The 14,461-nt window shown below is 43.2% G+C and overlaps 1 protein-coding gene across 1 annotated transcript; it reads right to left on the bottom strand.

The window, feature by feature from the left end:
• Nucleotides 1–27: 27 nt before the first annotated feature.
• Nucleotides 28–14,237, bottom strand: cUnh21orf91 (chromosome Un C21orf91 homolog). Its single transcript, XM_079737743.1, has 5 exons — nucleotides 14,131–14,237; nucleotides 13,097–13,228; nucleotides 3,308–3,775; nucleotides 3,056–3,118; nucleotides 28–2,456 (listed from the first exon to the last, which is right to left on the bottom strand). The coding sequence occupies exons 2-5, from the start codon at nucleotides 13,221–13,223 to the stop codon at nucleotides 2,284–2,286; spliced, it is 831 nt and encodes a 276-aa protein (XP_079593869.1). The 5' UTR covers nucleotides 13,224–13,228; nucleotides 14,131–14,237; the 3' UTR covers nucleotides 28–2,283.
• Between the last annotated feature and the right edge of the window lie 224 nt (nucleotides 14,238–14,461).

Consider the following 14,461-nt stretch of genomic DNA (forward strand, 5'->3'; position numbering starts at 1 on the left):
TAACGATGAAATGAGACCGACTCTGAATCCATGTTAAAAAAAATATTTATTTAAATGGTTTAGAAAAATAATCGTATGAACAAGTCACGCAGGCTGCAAGCTCCATGAAACACACAATAAATACAATTTGTAATTCAATGCACAAGTAAAACCATACGCATCACAAGTAAAACAACAGGCTGTATAATCAGTTCAGAAGGAGTACAGGTGTAACCAGTATATGCAAACAAGAACTGCAGCTAATAAAAGGGATGCACCGCAGGCAACTGATGGTCACGATCTGAAATGTCCATATTTCCTCTGTAAACAAACCATAACAGCACTCAGATTCAAAACTAAAATGCAAGTCCCCAAAAAAATCAAGAATTTCATAAAGGATAAAAGCTAAAAAACTAAAAACTAAAATATAGATAACACAAACACACTGAATAAATCTCTCCAAACAGTTTAAAATTGACCAAAACAACCAGACGGAACCTCTTAAGACCCACAAAGGGTCAAACTTATTATATCTCTTATAAAGAGAACTTAATTTATACAGTGACAAATGCTATGCAAAGCATCGATTGGTATTCAACCCAAGGGTTTCCCTAACCTATTTCTTTCTGAAGTAGTTCATTGTTCTGCTTAAGGGAAAGCTAAAAAATATATATTGGCCTTTAATTCCATATGTTCTTCTTATATAATTTAGCTATATAAGGCCTTTCTTGCATAGGGGCACTACACGTTCCAAGCACAAATCTTTTTGGTTTCCTCCCCAGAACATCCTTCAAAACGAGACAGATGAAGATGGATGTTATGCAATCAAACTGGGAATATTTCCCCAACTGATCCTATGCTTGGCACACCGTAGTTTAATTGCATCCTGACAGTTTTACCGTCTTTTTTAATTGTAATTGGGAAAACGAGGCCAGGAAACTATTGCCCAACTTAATAGTATTGCTTAAGATTCAATTGAGCCCTCAATACAAATGATAGACATTTGACCAACCGCTTGTATAAAAATGACTTCTGATAATATTGCATGAATTACAGTTTCACGTGACAAAAACAAATAAAATTAAATAATCTGGTTGGTATTGCATGTGCATTTACACTGGATTCATCAAGCTTAAGCAAGGCGGGTGCTTATATTTCCAGACACAAATGTATCAACAACAGCTTTGGTTTGGTGAAGGGAAAGCACTAGTATTGATAGAATCCTTCCTCTGTCACTACAGCGTTACAGATATCCACATCATCTCAAAAGAATATGCCGCACAATTGAAATGAAAATAAACCATCACTTTCTATCTTAAGCTGCAGATGCTTTACCAATTCTGCATGAGCAATCCTGCAAATACTGCTTGCCAAGGTCACATGTGAACTCAGGGAGATCAAGTGTAAACCTTTTTTTAAACTGAAAATGTTCCAAATCGATCATGTGCTTTTTTTGGCTGACAATCACCACCAGCCTTTCAACCTCCAATTCCATCTTGAAGGCAACTCGATCCCTAATTTAATAGTTCTAGCCATTAAATAACAAAAACCGAGCAAACTGTGACTGCTCAGCAGTTTAGAACCGTATTAAAATGCATCACCATGTCAATCCAAAGGTTTAAAATACTCTTAGGCACTTCTTCATTCTCTATCCAATTGCTAAAGCAACAAAATGGGGAATTTAAAGCAAATATGTAAATATACAGATTTCATCTCCCGACCAAAGTTCTTTGAGATCAAATTAAATCTTAAGAAAAACAATTCCCAAAAGAAAGAATAAAAATTTCGGCAAACAATTCAATTGTAAAATGGAGACCGGATGAACAGATGTCCCCCATTAACACCGTCGACTGCATAGAGGGAAGCATTGCCTTTGAGGATATCACTTCATCTAGTAGCCAGACGACCCACCAAGGGTACTATTTACAGCAACATGTACAGCTCTCGTTGTACCACTTATGAAGGACAACAGGGCCTTACAAAAACTCTACAACCTCGTGGTGGTCCAAAACAATGGCCTTGTCTTTCTTTTCCAACCTGGTCCCACCGTGGCTGCCAAGATGCAGCCAGCTGCCGTTGCTGGGGGCAACCCAAACACGGCACAGCGTCGCCGTCTACCAAAGTCATTCAGCGTTCAACAGGAGGCGTGCTTCAGCCCGTTAAGTGGTGAGATGTAGGGGTAGAGCCCCCCGGCTCGCCAGGCTTCCCCTCTCACAGAGAGATGGAAACAAAGAAAGGGAGAGAGAGAGAGAGAGAGAGAGAGAGAGAGAGGGGGAGAACAAGGAGAGAAGGCGGTGTTGCGCCTCACTCCACGGGTGTGTTGCCGCTGCTGGCCTTGACCGCGGCCCTGCTGATGTGCAGCCAGGGCAGCTTGGCGCAGTTCTTGAAGAGCTGCTCGATGGCCACGTGACGCACGTGCAGCTCCGACGCCAGCGAGTCCTTCTCCTGCACGGCCGCCGTCAGCTCCTCAAACACCTCTGGGACGAGCGAACGAGAGAGAGAGTCAGTAAGAACAGAGTCCTTAGTACTTTCCTTTAGATACGTAAGGTCACACACACACACGCACACAATCGATCACTAAGTGAACTATAATGTGCCAGATGCCAACTTCCATTAAGGTGATTCAGGTGGGGATACACTCGAAAATGCCAGAGCTACTGTTCTGTCGAGACATGCTCGAGAAAATTGATAATCTTCATGCCTGAAGGGCCATTCTTGCTGAATGGGGAAGTAAACAAACAGGACTGGAATGTGTGTGTGTGTGTGTGTGTGTGTGTGTGTGTGTGTGTGTGTGTGTGTGTGTGTGTGTGTGTGTGTGTGTGTGTGTGTGTGTGTGTGCAGTCACATTGGGAAAGCTGACTTTCCAGTTATCATTCAGCTCCATCCCCCTTCAAATCGAGTGAGGCTACAAGCCACTACTTGCACAGTGTGTGACCTTGAACGTGCATACTTCAACAACAGTACATAATGCTCACCACAAAGCAATAATACATTTGGAAACTATAAACATAAAGGAGACGTTCATTGTTCGGACGGTTCAGATGGATGCGTCTCACAAAAGACAAAGACTTCTTACTTTGAATCTGCAGCAGTAGCTCGCCATTCAGTTGGTGCAGTTCATCCATGTTCATTTTAACCACTGAAAGACAAGAAAGACCACTCCCATGAGAACATGCAAGCTTTTAGGGAACAGATACTTGTACCACTAGGTGACATTCAAAAACAATACCATTGCCGTTTCTGTACAGCAGACAATGACCATCAATGAAAAAATATAACTACAGTAGATAATATTCTTATTCAGGGTGGCTAATTGTACTGTACTCACGTTCCTCGCTGCTGGGCCCATGGCTCCTTCCCCGCAGCACCTCCTCCCCGCCGGCCCGCTGCCCCCTGTGGCGCGGTTGACCGTGGGGCAGTGTCAGCCCCAGCTCCTCGGCGGCGTGGAACTCCAGCATGCCGGCGGCGTAGTCCGGCAGCCCGTGCTTCCCGCCGGCCCCGTCCCGGCGCGGCGCGTAGCGGGGCACCTGGGCGTCCGAGCGCAGCGTGGGCTGGCCCCGGTCGCCGCTCTGGCTGTAGCAGCAGTGCTTTGCCCCGGGCCGCTGGGCATCCTTGTTCTGGGCGTACTGGATGATGCGGCTCAGCTTCTGGCCCAGGGCCAGCTTCATGCCCTCGTAGGCGCTGCGCGTGGCCTTGGAGTGTGACAGCTTCTGGTCGGCGATGAGGTGGTACTTCTCGAAGCAGTCCCGGTGGCCGCGGAGCGACTTGGAGTGCAGAAGAGTGGCGGTGGACACGCCTGCGTTCACACACACACACACACACACAAGCAATGAGGTGAAGTAGTCAACAGAGATGAACCAACGGGTCGATGAATGGCCGGGGAGCGTATGTGTCTGAGGTAGGGGTGCTGTGTTTCTATTAAGATGAATCACTGGATTCTTTTTCAAATAACGTCAATAATTGCTTTGTCTGAAGCCACGAAAAGCTGTAGCTGTAGAAAGCATTTTCACTTGAAAATAACTTAATTAAAACCCATTCATTATGTCCATCCGACTAATCAGTTGATTCTTTCGGTACGCGTATGAGTCAAGCCACCTACTGATCCTTCCAGACTGTAATAAAGCCAGCACTCAGCTAAAACAGGCAGACTGACCTACAGTGTTTTCCTCTGTGAAAGCTGCTTAGCGTGAGGATTAAGCGCAAAGAGAGAGCAGTACATTAAACCAGTCTTAATACATACACGATTTCAATGCATTTTATTGAAAAACTAGGAACACGAAGAGAGGAACTCGAGTTCACTAGATGGAATTAGATATTCACAAAGCGAATACACATAGGGGGTTTGTTTTTTGTTTTTTTTCCACAACAAAAGACGCCATTATCAGAGCATTCTACGTCATAGCTATCTTCTTTAGACTAATGAAAATGACTTGCAAGTCATTGTAACATGTGGTTTGTCAGTCGGCTGCAGAATAATTGTCCAGGAAAAACACACACATCAAACATCATCCATTATTAAGCATGTCTGAGATTTAGCCAAAAGCCATCCTGGGTCTAGCACGAAAGATTTCCCTACAGCTACAATATGGTCTTCCAGGAACTTCCACTGCCGTGAGTGGAACAGAAATGGTTACGGCCACAGCTGTAGTGGTTGGGAACCGCCACCACAAAACTAAGTTAGAATGAGGTCTTACACCGAGAGGCCACTAAACGACACACTCCGAGGAAGATAGAGCACAGCTGGTCAGACCAAAAGTAAAAAGACCTTAGAGCAAGGTCGGACAAACTTTTGGAAGGAATGGGGCCTTCAGTATTATTCAAAGGTTTGATTAACGCTGGAGAACTGAAAGGGCAAAAGAGAAAGTAAGTGTGTGTGGGTGTGTGTTAAGAATCAGGTTCAAACAAGTCAGAGGCTGTGTTTATGCAAGTCTTTGTTCCCCACGTCATGGCTTTCTTCTAATGGTCCATGTCTCACACAGGCAGGGACGTAAACTATGGAGCTGAGCTATAGGGATTAGTCATTCTCCTCTACCTACACTACAAAGACTGCAACTGAGCACTGGTTTAACCAATACGCGCAAAACTGGCCAAATTGCTCAGGGAGGCACCCAGGCATATACTTATTGCATCGCTAAAAATATATATTAGGATAGGAAAATAGCCGGTTAGCTGGATTGCCGTTGGCCCCCCTGGGCCATTTCCTCCCATTGAACATTGATGTCAGGGCCAACAACAGGAAGCTGATACTTGTTCTCGCTCTACTGTGACAATCTGATCCGCCTCCTGCACTGACCCCCCACCACCAAACCCCACAGGCACACAAGATACGCTTTATGTTTGGTCATCTCTTTATCGTTTAAGTGAGGAAGTCTGTGGTATCACGCTCTCTATACATCTTGGAAAATGGAAATAAGGTCATGGAAGCTGAGTGTGTGGGTTAAGTCCAAGCCCAGGTTTAGAAATACGGTTTTTTTCCCTCTCGTGCCACTAATGCGGGAGTAAGATCAAATCACTACATGCATCTTATAAAATGTACCTGACACAACTAAAACCCTCAGTGGAGCCAACGGTTTTCAAGGTTCAAAAGGTTGACTCTAGGTAAAACAGGCGGTTTAATGACTGCCTGCCACAGCCAACAATTCACCAGGATTAAGTGTGAGGCTGGTGTTCATTTCCTTACCCTTGTATTTTATAGCACCTCTAAAGGGAATATGGCTGAGATGTTTTTTCCTGAGCTTAGCTAGAGTGTTGGCATAACCAATTTAGATAAATGGATCACCAGTCAGGCTTGCAATATAATACATTTTCCAACCTCACTGCATTACTAGCCTCCTATTTATGGTGTAAGAATATTGAGTCGGGGGATCTTTGGTCCTTCCTCGCTCCATGAATGGGTTTCAGGCCCTGGGCTCATTGCATAGCATGAAAGCATCTATTTTAAGCTCTTCAGTGTCTTCACATGCTTGCAACAAATGGCAATGCATACAAAGGCTTCTCACACACACACACACACACACACACACACACACACACACACACACACACACACACACACACACACACACACACACGAAAGTGGATCAGTGTGAACTCACACACCACCTCGCAGGCTCCATTAAAAAATAAAGACCCCACAAGCCCAGCAGACACGATCACAATCCCTTGACCGGGGATGTTTACTACTATCACCACCACCAGCAGCAGCAGCATCAACAGCAGCAGCAGCCAAAGACCTCACCCAGGCTAAACAGCTCATCACTGCAGTTCTTTCACCGTCGAAAGCCGTAGCAGACGCGTGCACAACAGGCCACTCTCCAACCATTTAACAGAGCTGAATTCACATTGTCTCAAACAGCAGAAAGGGGACGTGAATCATCACGATGCTGGTGCGCCACAAACAACCAGTCCCCCCCCCCATCTCCGAGCCTTTTGTTACGATTTACGGTTGTAACGGCCCCTCAGTAAACAACAACACCACCCAAACAAAGAGCATTCTTCTCGTAGCGGCACAGTTTGGCATCATCACATTACGTGTCGAGGCAACGGGACGTGGCTCAGACATGGTAAATGAGACTAGAGATAGACCCATATGGTTTTTTCAGGGCCGATACCGATTATTAGTGGTCAAGGGGGCCGATAACCGATATTTGGAGCCGATATTAATTTACAGAAAAAGGGAAAAGATTGGCGTCAAAATAATACAAACTCCAACACCTAACTCCATTTAAATGCCTTTAAGCATATGTTAAATAAACACAACAGTTTATCAGATTTGCAACATAACACAATTTAAACAAATAAATGGCTCACTAAAGTTTTCCTGAACTGAAATGTTAATCTTTTACTTGTCTTTCTTTTAAGTTCAAACAAAAACAAAAAGTGCAGGGTGTTCTAATGAAGTTAACTGAAAATTGAAATAAATAAATAGTTCCCTAGTTAAACAGCCATTATTGCCCGACAGTTTTCTCTCCGACAGACGGTGCTTTGCTGTCAGTTTCTGCAGCTTCTCATGTGGCTTACACACACACACACACACATATTCTCTAGCCATCCCCTCATCGTGCTTCCCTGCAATCAAAACTGAATTTCTCTCTCTCTCTCTCTCTCTCTCACTTCTTACTTTTACCACTGACTATTTCCCTATCAATTTTATCAATAACCTTGTTTGAAGTGATTAAACCGTTAAAAAACACTAAATAGCCTACAGCATCTTCACTTTAATAATCAGTGTTAATCATAGGAACAGACAGCTGCTGCTTACGTATTGGGCCTCACAGTAACGTTAGTAGTCGTGAGTTGTAGTTTCGCTACAGTCTGCTGAGCGTCTAGAGCCAGAGAAGGAGAAAGCGGACCGCTGGGCTAACGTTACGCTAGCTAATCAGCCTTCACCTTAAAGCCTAAGGGCTCGAGGGGCTCCGTGGTTACGCAGTTGGATAGTGCATTACGCAGTTGTAGAAGTATAACCACCGCTTAACGTGCTTCCCTGCAACAAAACTGGACTGAATTGAGTTTATTACGTTTTTACTCTCACTCACACACAGACTTCTACTATCACAGACTATTTCCATATCGATATTATCAACAAACCTTGTTTCAAGTGATTAACAGGCATGCCTGGACGCCGGTCTGTAAGCAGAGCTGCCGCTTATGTTTATATAACGTTAATGGGCTCACACTAATGTTACTAGTAGTTGTGAGTTGTAGAGGACTGGGATGTTTATTACAATTTCGGGAGAGTCTGCTGCCTTAACTTACCTCGAAACCAAACCAGAGAAAACCTTTTCTCCTCTCCGCCGTGTGTGTGTGAGCACTGTGCATGCACAGCTTTCACTGCTGATTGGCTGTTACCCGGCGTGTAACCAGAGCGTGTAACCAATCAGATGGTGCTGTGGGTGGGACAATGCTGAAGACAGCGTAGTGACAAAAGACAGAGAGGCGCGGCTGCATCAGAGCCAAAATAACCCAGTTTTAAATTGATCTCTTAACGGCCGAAATGTGTATTGCATGACAGGGACCCCTGTTGAAATGGATAACTTAGGGCACCATAAGGGCTGATTTCATAGGTACCCTCTTTTCAATGTATTCAGTCTTTCATGCAGTGGTTAAGACTAAAACAATTTGAAAAAAAAAAGATTTTTCCTGGCCTCTTGGGTGCCGTCGTGCAAACAGATTAATCTTATCTTCGAATCTGGTCTGAGGCTGCTCGCTATTCACTGCTCTGCGTCATGAGTGAAGCTACTGCTCAGCTTAGTTCACTTACTACGCTGGAGGCAACAAACGAGAGCTAATATAGTTAGAGGCTGCCTTTAGTGTCTGAGGATCAATGCGCGCACACACACACACACACACACACACACACCAGAATTAGTTTTCTCTCTGAGCTCTGTACCAATATGCTTAGTACTCTTATTTGCTCCTTTTTTAACTGGTACTCCAGTCTATTAAATATACTAACTTTTACTCCAACAGGCATTTTCCGACCCATTACCATTGCTTAAATGGTAATGTGCCTTAGCACATTTCCATTGGAGCTGGCAGCAGGGAAGAGTAGGACAGAGGTGACAGGGGGCAGAATGTCCACATGCAGCAAGGCTCAGTATGGAGTTCCATCAACAGCTGCGTGGCTCCAAGTGGGACACCAGACACAGCTCGCGTGACCTGTGGTGCACCTCTATGGTCTAGTCAACTTGACTGGAGACTTAACCTATTTAAGGGAGGTATAACCTAAAGGACGTGACTCATTGCTTTGTTTCCTTTAAATAGCAATACTGCTGGGGCTGCTCGATTATGGAAAAAAATGAGTCACGATTATTTTGGTCAATATTGAAATCACGATTATTCAAACAATTTTTGAGTTTGAAATCATGATGCCTTTATTCAGCATTTCTCTCCAACAAAATAAATGTTTCAAATCAATTACATTTGTATGGAGATCGACATAAATATTGAAATCACGATAAATTTGATTAATTGCACAGCCTGCTGCCAGACTCTGCGAGGGTTCGAGGTATTGCGAGCACAATCAGCAAATACCTGGACCAACAGAGTGCTGGAACAGAAGAGCTGCCAGCACCGTCGACGCCATTGGCTCGCCTCAACCTGCATTGTGACTGGTTCAGCCGGAATACACATGCCCTATATGGTAACTCTGCGTCAGAAACAATGGCTTTCCAAATAATAGCACTGATCCGCTTTAGAATCAGCCCTGTGGTTTTGTGTCGCTGTTGGGAGTTTCCCTTACTTCCTCCATTGGGTTTTTCAGCTGGGTCTGATCTCAACCTAGCAAGCCTGAAATAATCCAGACCTCCGGTGCAGAAGTCAGTCAGTGGTAATAGGAAAAATGTATTGCGGTCGAGATTGGCTGAACCTGATCCTAAAGGTACCGAAGTAGGTCTTTAAGGTCATCTGCACAACAAAGGCAGGCTCAAGATGAGACTGGCCAGTTCAACTACCTGAACCACCACACCCTACAATGTCACATTCTGAAAGAAGAATCATAATCCTACAAAACTTCTGTTCAATGAGATACATTTCTTTAGAAGTGTCTGACTCCCTTAGATGTGTCATCAGTTCTGCTTTCGATACAGTCTGCACTAGGGCTGCAACAACAAATCGATAAAAATCGATTACTAAAAGCGTTGGCAATGAATTTGGTCATCGATTCGTTGAGTCGCGTGATTAATACGTCACTCATAGGCGCGGCACTGTTTACAGCCAGCCGCCGACAGGTTGGTTCATGGTTCATGCACGCCCACAGCGAGCTTTAGTGTGAGGGACCACAGCTTGTATTTTGGTCATATCTTAACACTGGACTGTAGGCCTATATAAAAGTTATAAAAACGATATAAAACGGTTAAAAATCGTATCGGTTAACCGGTTAACCATGGACATCCCTTATATACTGTATATATATATATAAATTTATATCATACATTGTATGTTTTTTTTGTGTTATCCCAGTTATGTTTTTTTATTTTTTTATCATTTAATATTACTTATAATAGTTCCGGGACGTTGGAGCAATAACCTGGTGTATTTACACTTCAGTCTGCACTGTGAATTTGAAGTAATGTTCAGTTTTTGAAAAAAGATGCGACAATTACAAATGTTTCTTTTTTTATCAGATTCATTGATTAATCGAAAAAATAATCGACAGAATAATCGACTATTAAAATAATCAGTTGCAGCCCTGGGTATTGAAGCCGTGCCTTGGACATAAACTAAACGTATTGGGTAGGTCCTCACATTCGCGAGACATTTAATGGCTATCCTGAATTCCATTGAAATATTATATTACTATTGCGACTTTGCTTCTATACAGTCACAAGTAAAACCCATCGAACCCCTAATATTCCATTTGGATTGACAGTGTGTGGTGTGGAAATTTCACATTTGTGCTTGCCGCATCGAGTTGACAGTCAAGGCCATAAGAGCATGTGCAAGAAGTAATTTGCCGTGCTCCAACAAAGGGGAGAAAATGCCCACCTACGTGTATCAGGCTGACATCAAAAACCCTGTGTGTTGGGCTGCTTATTATTGAAACGCTCCACAGACGGCCTCAAGGGGTCTCTTCCAGGAAACCAGCTGCTTCAGCTAAAACTAAAGCCTGCCCTTCCTGTTGAGACTAAATCCATCCGACGCTATCGGCCATAAGTACATGCAACAAATGCTGTTTGGGGGACCTGAGTGCATATTGATGTGTGTGAACCCTTGCCTCAACATGAGCAGGGCAGGTGAGGCCTGGCGAGAGGAGCTCATTAGATGCGTTGAGACTGGCATTAGGAATCACCTAAGCAGGCAGCTCCTAGATATTGTAGACTGCAGTCTGCAAAGCCCTGAAAAGCTTGCAAATGAGTGTCTGGTTTGTGAGTAGAGTTGCATGACAGCATTGGCTTCAGCTTGACCTCTGGTATAACACACTGATTTTAGTGTCCCGTGTCTGTCCATCGCTGGCCAGGAGGGCAGTGAATGTGTAAACATTCCAACCATGGCATTGTATTGCTTAGTTCTGAGGCAGCGCTTGATGTTGGATGGTTAATCATCTCTCTTTTAAGAATTTGCTTATGGAGCACCAAAGTAAAGAATAAGAATGTGTGTACGAAACAACCACAGTTGCCAGTAGCTTGACACTCGTTCTCAGGCAATTTAACTCAGAATGCTTGCAAAAAGAAGATGAATATGTAAATTAATATTCATAGCAGCAGCCCGATATATTATTCAGAAAGCATGAATATTCAGTTTTCGACAGACGCAATTCACCTCCAAGCAACGATGATACGCCATTGGATCCAAAGGCACAAAGCACGTGTTTGGTTATAAAAGTGAGCATGTGTGTGTTTATTTATGAGATTGGGGGACATTCTTTCTCCATGGTTTCCTGGCTAGTGAGCAGGCTTTTGTATCCCTCTCCTCTGATGAAGCCATGCGGACGGCGATGATGTTGACTCGGGAGCATAGAGCATAGTGATTTGTCTGTTAGGACTCATAGCCTGGCCTAGGAATCCAATCGTAAGACCTAAGGCAGGCGCAATCCGTACATCGACTGAGCACTTTATTCCTTCTCACCAATTTAAATTCAACAACTGACCCCCACTACAACCCTAGGCACAAATTACAAAGCAGACAATTTGATTGCCCCACACACACTACATCAATGATCATGGCAGTAAAACTATTCTGTCATCAATTGACCACAGCCATACCAAATGTTTGACCATAACAAACCCCTACTTGTCGACATACATACACATGCCAAGCATGGATACGTTTTTTAATGCGGCTTGTTTCTTCACAGTGTGTTGAACATCAAAACACTTGTGTTGTGTTTGGCCTACAAATCTTCTGTTTATACCCCTGCTTATATTCTTGTATTAACCTTACTAACAAAGAATTACTCTTGCCCTCCAACACACAAGGAACAGGTGAGGAAGGACAGGTTTTTCTTAATCTTTCTGTTTCTTCTGCGGCGAGTGCATCCAGACAGTTACCCTGTCTGTACTGGCAGGCTCAGCATTTTCCAATAATTATCCTGCTTTTCAAATAAAGTCATCCTGCTTCCGCTATAAAAAACCTACAAGCAAGGCAAGACACACTTATCTTGGGCAAAGATACAAAAGATTGTTCCCCATTAAAAAAGGAGAAGAGAGGAGCCTGTGTGCATGTAGGAGCCGATCTGAAAGGGAACCATATCAAATCCTGTGGTAGATGTAGGAGCCGATCTGAAAGGGAACCATATCAAATCCTGTGGTAGATGTAGGAGCCGATCTGAAAGGGGACCATATCAAATCCTGTGGTAGATGTAGGAGCCGATCTGAAAGGAAACCATATCAAATCCTGTGGTAGATGTAGGAGCCGATCTGAAAGGGGACCATATCAAATCCTTTAGCAGACGTCTGCACGCTGCCTGACCGTCTTCCTCCAATAGGAGGCTCATCAATTAAGTGCTATGGAAAGAAATCCCATTTTAAACATGGCCACTTATGCATGACCGAAATGGGGAGGCAGCTTAGCAGCCTGCCCTGGTAAGGAGGTAAGCCCTTCACAGCCATTAACGCTGCACAAAACTGACACACTTGGGTGCTGGACGGCATCCGTCACGAAACATTTACAGGCTATATTTTTCAGCCAATCTTGTTTACACCTTTGTGATCGGATTCTGCTCTGATGGATGCTCTGAATAATGGATTGAGACATTATCTGGTCTACAGCTGTGGCAAGCAATAGGCTATACTAATTGTATATTCACTATATTTCCTAACATATCATCTCTCCTTATCAAATAATTTGGAAGCAGGACAGAAAGAAAGGACTAAATTATCTGACTGTGTATCAAATTAATGTTTAAATATTCTAAATCGTTCATATTTCAATTTTTTGCAGTAAAAGGTATCTCAAGCTTTTCTTGAGTGTATTTAGAATTGCAGAAACTTTTTTGGAGTGGAAAGTACTTTGAAGAGCTTAATTGAAAACATTCCTTCTTTACAGAAAACAGACAAAGGCAATGCATCATGTGTCTGTTTGAGTGCCACGACAGACCTTGAGATTTTTGTGTTTGCTCTTCAACACACCGTGAGCAAACATTCTCCTTAGAAAGAGCAGATAATTGTCACTATCTTACCTTCAATAGTGAGTTCAAAGCAGACATGGCAGAAAGACATGGTCCCGGTGTCGGTCTCCAGCTTGCAGACACTGCAGATGTTGTCATCGTTCAGGTCAATGTTCACAAACTGCTCCTCTTCATACATAGTGCCTATGGGAGCAAGGGTCGGGGTATCAGTTACATAGTTAGAATCAAAAACAAGGCAAAACGGACTACCAGAAATGGTGGATGCTTCTTAGATTACCCCTAATGATTGTTGGATTGGAGCCTAACTGTGGGCCGAAGATTATGACATAACTGGTAGGAGCCTCATGAATCGAGTTGAGGATTTAGTGATCATCCTCCAAGGACAATAACAATGATGAGACCTTAACCATCTGTAATGGATCCATCTTTTCGGTGGCGTTACTCCATGCAAATATTAAAATAAAGATGTCCATTCATTCATGTAATATTTTACTATCGATGCCTTTAAAAATGTAGCTTAAATATCATTATAGTGCAACCTAAACAGGAAATGTTATAAAGGGTTTGATTGAAAAGTTATTGTACAACAATAGTTTGGACGAGTTGTTTTGAGTTATTCTAATGAACATGTATCTTGACTAGAATCTAGAAAATGTTGTTGCTCCACGAATGGCCATGCCCGTATATGTGCCCGCACATAAAAAATGCTCCACTAACTCAAGGGCATTTCTAGACAAAGCTAGAAACTCCACATGCTTTGTTTTTTAAAAGTTGAACTCAGTTTAAGGAAGGCTCTTTGACTCACACTCAAATATATTTCCTCTCGGTACATCTTTTTGTACATAGATTTGGTTATTCTACTATATGGCTTATTTACAGTCGTAATACCTCTATTTGATGACTTTCCCATAGCGTTTGGTGTCACAGCAGCTGCTAACGTTGAGCAAATGCATGACAAGCTAGCGAGTTAGTGCCATGAAGCCTCTATAGGTGGCTGTGGACCGTTATTTGACGCTTGTTTCAGGAACAAACAACATTTGACTCGAAAAAACAAAACAATAACGGTAATATAGTGTGTAACTTACCGAGACAGTGAAAACCGTTTGCCTCCTTCTACAGTTGTGTCTCTCTTCACCGACCCCTTCCTCCCGCCGTACAGCTGATACCCAAATATTAGCCTCGCTGCGCGTCACGGACGACAGAGCGAAGGAAACTCTGGGGTTGGAATGAACCATTAGCGTCCTCTGAGGGGGGATGAGCAAACTGACAAACTCAATTACCGGTACAAAATAACACGTAAATTATCTATTGCATGTTTCTCAAAAGTAATACTGCTACCTTTTGAATGGTTAAATTTCACATTTTTTGACAAATATGTATTTAGTATCCGTTACCTTAAGGAATATATCCGCACTG

This window comes from Pollachius pollachius (assembly GCF_949987615.1).
Source record: "Pollachius pollachius genome assembly, chromosome: 6".
In the NCBI taxonomy this organism is placed as follows: Eukaryota; Metazoa; Chordata; class Actinopteri; order Gadiformes; family Gadidae; genus Pollachius; species Pollachius pollachius.